The 8,599-nt window shown below is 41.2% G+C and overlaps 1 protein-coding gene across 1 annotated transcript; it reads left to right on the top strand.

The window, feature by feature from the left end:
- The first annotated feature begins 3,998 nt into the window (after window positions 1-3,998).
- Window positions 3,999-8,599, top strand: LOC118119484 (G-protein coupled receptor 26). The gene is made up of 3 exons (XM_035173515.2): window positions 3,999-5,239; window positions 6,194-6,307; window positions 7,311-8,599. The coding sequence occupies exons 1-3, from the start codon at window positions 4,569-4,571 to the stop codon at window positions 7,579-7,581; spliced, it is 1,056 nt and encodes a 351-aa protein (XP_035029406.1). The 5' UTR covers window positions 3,999-4,568; the 3' UTR covers window positions 7,582-8,599.

Here is an 8,599-nt window from a genome sequence, read left to right as displayed (position 1 = left end):
AAGTGGTTCAATACCTAACAGGCGGAAGACGGGGTGAAAACAGTGAGCTATGTTTGAAAGGTGTAGAAGAGGAAGTGAATTGCAGATCAAGATATTCACTGCAGCATTTAATTCACTTGACCCATAACCGGACCTGGGACATAACCATACGCTTTGTTTAAGCACTATGCACAATCTTGATATTTACTTCTTGTCTAATCATAGCATGATAGAGACAGAGAGAACCTGTCAGTGCAGGTGGAAGAAGCAGTAACTGTGCACACACAGATGTCCAGTTAAGCAGACAAATCAATGCTTCTGCCAGTTTTAATTATCGGATTCGGACGACTAAACAAAACGGACAGAGCTGACAGTTGACTGCATCTGAATCTTGAGAATCACGGAGTCTTTAAAAGCCTAAACAATCTTCTAGAACTTGGCATTATCATTTTACTCTGAAACATAGACCTACAAAATGTCACTGCCTCAGGAACGAAGCTTTAAGCTCGACCAACTCGCATTTTCATGTCCGGACAGTAGAGTTTTCTCAACCTGCAGAAGCACGCAATTAAAAGTTCTGTTTAAGCAGCACTAAAAAAAAAGTTTCCAATGGATCAAACATGTCAATGTGTTATTCTAGGGACCACAGAGAAAATAATCGCCAGGCCTGACAAATTCACGACTGGTGGAAATGTTGAACTGTGCTGATTTACAGTAAGTTAAGTTTTTGAAAATGATTCACAGGTTTTGATTCAACTTAGAAAATAGTAATAATAATAATAATAGGAAAACGAAGAAGACAGTTTTTGTGTTCTTAACAAATTGCTTCATAAAGCAACAAAAAACAAATTATAAAAAGAAACATATATTGAAACAAACAAAAACAATAATTAAACAATAGTAAATAAAATAAGAACATTCGCCCAGAGATGAAAGCTTTGTTTTAAATAACGTGTTAAAAGGTTTATGCTCATTGTGGATGCTGCAGTTTGTGGTGACGTTGGACAGACCTGTTTCTCCATTATCTTACATTTATATGTGGATAGACTAAATTAAACAGAACCGCCACTAAGTTTTAAGTAAATACAATTTAAAAGCACAAAAAAAACTCTTTAGTACCATTTCAGTCAAAACTGAACAGTATGTAGGTTTGATTGTTGTATTAGTCCATATAAGTTTTAGCTAGGTGTACCTAATAAAGTGCCATGTCAGAGTATCATCTTAATAAACATAACTTTCCCACTTTGACAATAAGTCATAGTAAATAAAAGCTGTAAAATAAAACAACATGAACTGTGGTTGTTGTGTTGTTGTTGTTTCAAGACTCTATAATTAGCCTGCGACGTGTTTATGCTAATCACCCAGATTCCAGCACATACACGCATCCCAGTCATGGACGTTAATTCACAGCAGTGTTTGCGGCCATGACGCAGTTTCATATTACTCAGGTGAGTTCATGTTGTATTTCGAAGCCACAGAGTCAGTGTTCGATTCTCTTACCTGAATAAAACACATGTGAAGACCACATCTGCAGCAGAGGTCAAAGTTTACAGCTGGCGACGTGAAGGTAGCACACAGACACACCTGACCGCAGAGCGCTCCCTGTTGAAGGGTCTCATATCAGCACTGTCACACATTCACTTCTGTAATAAAGTTCGTTTGTTTTCTCAATTTCTAAGAGGAAAGACAGAGTAAACTATCAAATTACAATATAAAGTATTTATTCTAAAGGCAAATTAATTCACATTCAAAATGAGAACAAGCATTTGATCACTTCAACATGGCAGCATGATCAGAGAGCTTATAAATAAGAAGGTTGTGAAAACACTTGGTACTTGTTTGTTAAATATAGACACATAAAATTCCTTTGGCTGTGTCCCTGGTGTGAACTGTTTTTGTTTGCACATAACGTCTCATGCAGTTACTCTTGTATCATTTCCAAGCCATCCAACAAAAAAGGCTTCTAAAACTTTGAATATATATATAATATAATTAAAATGTTAGATTTATATATGGTCCTGTGTAGCTGAAACCTTTCTATTCATTAACTCACTTCATTAAATCTGTAAGAAAATGAATTTGAACTTTATCCTGGAAAGGGAGCACTGAGCAGTGATGCTGTAAAAAAAAAAAAAAAAGAAATCCAATGTAGTTTCACCATCTGTTCTGTTCCAGGACAGAAGTGAAAAACTTCTCATTCTCAGGAATTAATTAGAAAATCTGCACAGCCACTATTGGCAATTTGTCACAGCTGATAATTTATAGGATGGTCAGACATCTGTACGTGTGGCCGCTGTTATAACAAATAGACTGGTTGCTCCCGTCCTCTCGGCCGGACACTGGACTAATATCTTTCAATTACACACTATAGATCACATCCATGCTTGTAATTTTAGTCCTGGAACTAATGTGAGGTAAAAGATTTTTTTTTTTTCCCAAGTTAGTAATTTTAACTTTCATCGTTAAAGGGGATGGTGGGCTTTAATTGTGCATGTTAATTAAAATGTTCAGAGAGTTCAGATATATGGTGGTCTGTGACAGTGGTAAATGAGAACAGGTGAAAGTAGAAAATGCTCTGTGACTAATATAATACAGTGGTGATACATCACAGCCTTCATATGATGAGGCTCATTCCCTGAGTTCGTTTTGTAAATTCACGCTTCAGATCCCGACAACCTCTATCACAACACATTGTCATGACCACAGGATGACAGGGAATCACTTGTGTCTTCTCCCATCAGCAGGACGATCAGCAGACTCGCCGTCATCCTCGCCGCCTCAGATATAGAAACCAAATCTTTAACAAATAGGCTAATTGTTCGATCCAAGGTTTAGATCGAGGGTGAATAACAGAAAGATACCGTTCACTTACTTTACCCTCCGCTGACCTGATGACCGTGTTTTGAACTTTGTGGCAGAACTGCCTGAAACATCATTAGAAAGACCAACTGCATGCACAGGGGGTGAGAGCATTGCAGCCTGAACCGGTTTGTTTTTCCAATTTGGTTGTTAAAAAAGGACAGAGTTTGACATTTTGATTCTTCAGATCATTACTGAAGCTCTGATTGCTGGTGCATGTGTCGTTAAAAAGTAGGAATCATGTTATCTTATGTGAATTATGCTGGAGGAATTTTAACAGTTTTTTACTGCATTTATTTGATATCTTTTATTACATGTAACATTGCAGATTGATATTGTACATAAAAAATATATAATAGTCTGTCCACTGTTATTCAGAAAACTTGCCTCCAGCAGCAACAACATCAAACCGATGCCCAGACATGAATGAAAATGTCAAAATTCATAAAATATCCTCAGTGGTAAAGTTAAAAAATACAAAATTTAACCATTTAGACTCTCATCCAACTCACTCATTTCTGTGCCATTAATCTGTTCACATCTGTCAATTTGTTGTTTTAATTTGGTATTTAAACCATGTGAGCTGTTGTGAGAAAAATAACAAATATCATACTCAATGTATTTAAATAGCTTGACCAAAGAAGCACTTTTATTTTAGGTAGTTTAAGCAGATTTTGTACAAACTGAAAGACTTTGAATACAGGACTTTGATAGAATTATGACCTTATGACCTTATGACCCCCAATTGGACCTTGTGTGCACTGTAAATGAGAACAACAGGAGCTATTGTGGCCATGCCCACTATAGCCACACACACACACACACACTCATAACAACTGCATGTTTGTTTTGGTCATGGGACAGGGAAATCCAAATATACTTTCCCTACCCAGTCTGGGTGGATAATGTGGATGGAGTGAACCATATAAGGCTTGAGCACTGCGCTGATGAGGCTCTGGTTCAACCAACGATACATTTCCTGTAAGTGTTTGCTGCTGAGACTTTTAATAAATAAAGTAACAATGGAGATGTGATTAAATCTGATCAGACACCGACTTGCAAAGAAATATCTTCAAGTATAAACAAGACTTTGCCATTTTAACATCCAGGGACTTTTATGTGCGTAGTCTATGGATTATTCACACCAAACATCTCATTGCCAGGATTGCTGTGTTCAACGTGACGCTCATGACATCAGTCTCACCACCAGCGACGCAATCACGCGTCGTGCTTCTATTTTTACCCTAAAAAGCTGTGTTTGAACCGGAATGCAGCAGCGTGCTTCACACTCGGTCAGAGGAGACGATGTAAATAGCAACGGGGAGAAAGAGAATGAAGTAAGTGTCTTTTCTTTCCCAAAGCTTCCCATCATATGTCAGCGCGCAATTGCGCATTAGCCAGGAAACCCAGAGATGAGAGACCAGTGGCACAAGGAGGGTGCGTGAAAAGCACCGCAGCGCCTGCACGAGAACAAACCTCCCGCTGTGACCCCAATCTGAACTGGACCTGCACATTTTCCTCATCATGTCCAGGTGAGCATTTCTCCACATGAGTCCCCCCCCTGCGACCTGGACGCTGCTGGAGGCACCGCCGCGTTTAGTGGAGACATTTGGCGCCTGAGGATGATGACTGTGTGTTGGACTCACATTCTGCAGCGACGGCCACTCACGATGACAGTTCGCATCGGGACATGAGCTCATGAGGAGTCTGGGTATTTGAGAGGAGGCACCATGGACGCAGCGGACGTGGTCGCTTCCGTGTTAGTTTTGGGGACAATCTTCGTGTCGCTGCTGTCCAACGTCGTGGTGCTGATCTGCTTTCTCTACAACCCGGAGATCCGCAAGCAGGTGCCGGGGCTGTTCATCCTCAACCTGACGTTTTGCAACCTGTTGCTGAGCGTGTCCAACATGCCCCTGACTCTGGTGGGGCTCATCACCACGGGCCACCCCGGAGGCAGCGTCTTCTGCCAGGTCGTGGGCTTCCTGGACACTTTCCTCACCACCAACTCGATGCTGAGCATGGCAGCGCTCAGCATCGACAGATGGTTGGCGGTGGTGTTCCCGCTGAGCTACCACTCCAGGATGCGCCACCGGGATGCGGTGATAGCGCTGGTTTACACGTGGACACACTCGCTCTGCTTCTCCATAGTCGCCAGCTGCAGATCCTGGGTCGGGTACCACCACCTTTACGCGTCATGCACCCTCTGCAACGTCAGGGCGAAGGGAGCCGGGGCGCAGTTCATCATCTTCACCGTGGCCCTGCACTCCCTCACCTTCCTCCTGACGCTGGTCGTGATGTGTGTGACTTACATGAAAGTGCTGAAAGTGGCGAGGTTCCACTGTAAACGGATCGACGTGATCACGATGCAGACGCTGGTGCTGCTGGTGGACATTCTCCCCAGGTAAACAGTCCAAAAAACTGCTCTTATGAAGTTACTTTCTGACAATTAAGTTCATCTTTCCATTTGATTGTGTCCATTGTGGGAAGCTTTGCATCCAGTGGAGGATATTATAAGTGTTTCCATATATTGGCGAGAGCAGGAGATGATGGTGGCTTTTTCTCTTATTGCCTTAAAATGGTAATAAATTGATGACAAAAGACATTGAAATATATATAGAATATAACCAACAACGAAAAAAGTATATATCCAGCTCCAGGATTAGATTATCTCTGTTTTATATAATTTTGAATTAAATATTTCGTGGGAACTTTTTTTTGGGGGACAGTTGATTGGACAGAATATATCAATTGAATACGTCACCTTTGATTGTGACACATTCTTCTCTAATTTGTGATATTTTATTAACCAGCTAATCAGCTATTTGCCCAAAAATTTAGCTGACGCTTTTATCCAAATCAGTGCATTAAACATCTATGGAGGGGCCATTTTGGGGTTCAGCATCCTGCCCAAGGACACTTCGGCATGGGCTGGGATTTGATCCACCAACCTTCTGGTATATATATATCAATCAATAATGAAAATGAATAGTTACATTACATTTTGAACCAATCAAAAACAACTTTCTAGATGATTTCACGTGACTTTAAAGTCCTCCACTGATGATGATGTGACTGTAAATCCCGCTCTCAGTCAGCGTTTACATTACCATTCTGTGTTAAGGTCAATTAGGCCTTCCTCAGTTTCCATCCACCCTGGTTTCTGCTCAATTACACTTTTTCATTGATGTCTGTGCCGTGTGAGCGTTTTCCATGTGTCGTCCCCCAGAGATAAAAGCCCACAGTTCCTCGCTGCTGTCTTCACATTCATCCCACATGTTTTGTCTGTTTTCATTACGTCTGCGTGTCTCTGATCATGCCTCCTGGGTAGATAATGGTGCCATGTGTGCTTTGGCAGTGTGCGCCAGAGATGCTTGGATGAGCAGAGGCGGAGGAGGCAGAGGGCCACCAAGAAGATCAGTACGTTCATCGGCACATTCGTGGTGTGCTTCACCCCTTATGTCATTACGAGGTGAGCCCAGATTTGTGGGATTTCGTGTGTGTGTGTGTTTACACGATCAAAACGTCACCATGTGTCGCCTTTTCTTGTCTTTTGAATCACAAGATTGAAAGGAAATGTTAAAACACTCTCAACACTGCTCTGCTATATAAAAAACAAAACAATCTCAATAGATCTTCCACATTCATCTTAATGGATCAACTCTCCCAGGGATTAATCTATTTGACAGGGAGATTCTCAGAGTTGTCACTTACCTTGTTATGGCTCCTGATGTGGTTACACTCGGCTTATTGTGTGAACACGGATGAAAAGAAAGAATCAATTTTAAAGCCGTCTTATCATCTGTTCACACGTTTTCAACTGATTCCTTTTCATAGTGTCATAGCTTATTGGCTCTACAGACATTTATAATCTTCTCCGAGCCTTTACATCTGCAGAGATGAGAGAGAAGGGAAAAGGGAGCGAGATAGTGAGTGAGTCAGAGATCTTAGCACTGGCCCTTATTAGTATCAGACCCAGTATTGACAACGGCAACTTGTCAGAAGCTGTCACGGGAACAGAAAGGAAGCAAATTAAGACACATGACACAGACTCAAGAGGAGATCGCAGTCATTTAAAAGACAGACTGACAACAAAACAATACTCGGCTTGGTTTTACACACTGTCTTCTGACTTCAACTTGATTTATTAGGACAAAAACAAGTGCCAGGCACTGGATTCAGTGTTTGTATTTAATTTAATGATTTTAATAAGCAAGAAGTCCAGGAGCAGCGGAGATGACTTGACACCCATTATTTCGAATTGCCCAACACAGTGATGACATTTCAGTGAAGGGAAATGGTGACATTTTTCAAATATTACAGCACCGGGGGAGGTTCCCTTGCTGTGAATGTCTTCCACTCCAGTTACACAGATCTTAGATTTGGCTCTACATGCTGCAGTTTGAACGCTGATGCTATGTGACTGGTTTTTTTTTTTTTCCTTCCTTCCCCTCTTTCTGCTTTATTTGAGGTAGAATTGTGGAGCTCTTCTGCCCAGGGCCCATCAGCCCTCACTGGGGTGTGCTGTCCAAATGTTTGGCCTACAGCAAGGCAGCAAGTGACCCATTTGCCTACTCACTGCTGCGGCACCAGTACAGGAAGACCTGCAGCCTTCTGGCCAACAAGGTCCTCAAGAGGAGTCCGCTCAACTCCTCCTCCATCAGGATGGAGAACAACGTAGGGCGGAGCCACAATAATGTCAGCCCAAGCAACAACACCCAGCCACCTGCCAACAAGCCACAGTGAAGGTCATCACTTTCAGAGAGAGTTAGGGTATGATGCTGAGCTAAAGGTTAACTAAGAGGTTCGGAGGGGAGTGTGACTGTGGATTGACCTCTCTGAGTGAGTTTGTGATTACTCGTCGAAGGACAATACAGAAGCATGTTGCATTCACTTGAGCTCTATTTTCCTGAATTAATGACTTAATTATTTCCATAATTCAGAAAATCAGAGCTGTTTTCCTGAATTAAGGAAATCTTTTTCATTTAGAAAAAATTGTTGACGCCCTACTTGTAACCGTACAGCACTGTTAGAGGATTGGGCTAATATACAGCAACAACCGGAGCTTCCATGCTGATGAGTGCTTCTCGCTGGATTTTGAGGTATGATTTTTATTTTGATCTTCTTAATTCATTAACTAGATAATTAAGTTGATAATTCCGAAAAACAGAGCAGTTCTTTTTCCTCAAGTGAATGCAATACGCTTCCATAGGACAAGGCTGAATATTCTGCATTTTTCTTCCTGTCAAAAAAATCCTGTGAAAAGTCCCGAACCAACAGTGTGTTAATCCGTCTTTTAATACTTTCAGAATTTTCTCAGGCTGTCTGTGGCGCTCTGCATCTTATTTGCTCGGAGGACATAAGTCTTAAAAGTAGGCCACAAATACAAAGTTTCAAATAGCTGCGTTTTGCAGGTTTTTGCAATTGTTCCTCAAACAGGAGTTAAAAAAAGATTTGAGGCAGCAGGACTGTGAAAATGTGATTAATTATAGATGGCATATAAAGTCACTGCTCCATAATAGTGAAGCCAAAGCATCTCAATCGCCACCTGGTGGCTGGCAGCAGTAGAGGTTATAAATTCTGCCTCCTCCATGTTAGCAGAAGGGACAACTAAAAAGTCAAAGTACACGTCAAATATTTTTTTCTTAAAGATAGTTTCTGTTATTCTAGGTAGTTATTATCACACTGGTGTTCATTCATGTGTTAAGTTTGGTTTTAATTAATTATTTGATGCTAAAACATGGAGAAACGTCATGACAGGTCG

Source organism: Hippoglossus stenolepis, chromosome 12 (assembly GCF_022539355.2).
Source record: "Hippoglossus stenolepis isolate QCI-W04-F060 chromosome 12, HSTE1.2, whole genome shotgun sequence".
NCBI lineage: Eukaryota > Metazoa > Chordata > Actinopteri > Pleuronectiformes > Pleuronectidae > Hippoglossus > Hippoglossus stenolepis.
The sequence above is the reverse complement of the archived record's forward strand: the minus strand, read 5'-3'. Positions and strand labels throughout refer to the sequence as shown.

What these genes read in the sequence shown, in the direction of transcription:
- LOC118119484 (XM_035173515.2), top strand. Translation starts at nt 4,569, where the DNA reads ATGGACGCAGCGGACGTGGTCGCTTCCGTGTTAGTTTTGGGGACAATC. An exon ending in CTGGTGGACATTCTCCCCAG is followed by an intron (nt 5,240 to 6,193) that starts GTAAACAGTCCA and finishes GTGCTTTGGCAG; the next exon opens with TGTGCGCCAGAGATGCTTGG. An exon ending in ACCCCTTATGTCATTACGAG is followed by an intron (nt 6,308 to 7,310) that starts GTGAGCCCAGAT and finishes TATTTGAGGTAG; the next exon opens with AATTGTGGAGCTCTTCTGCC.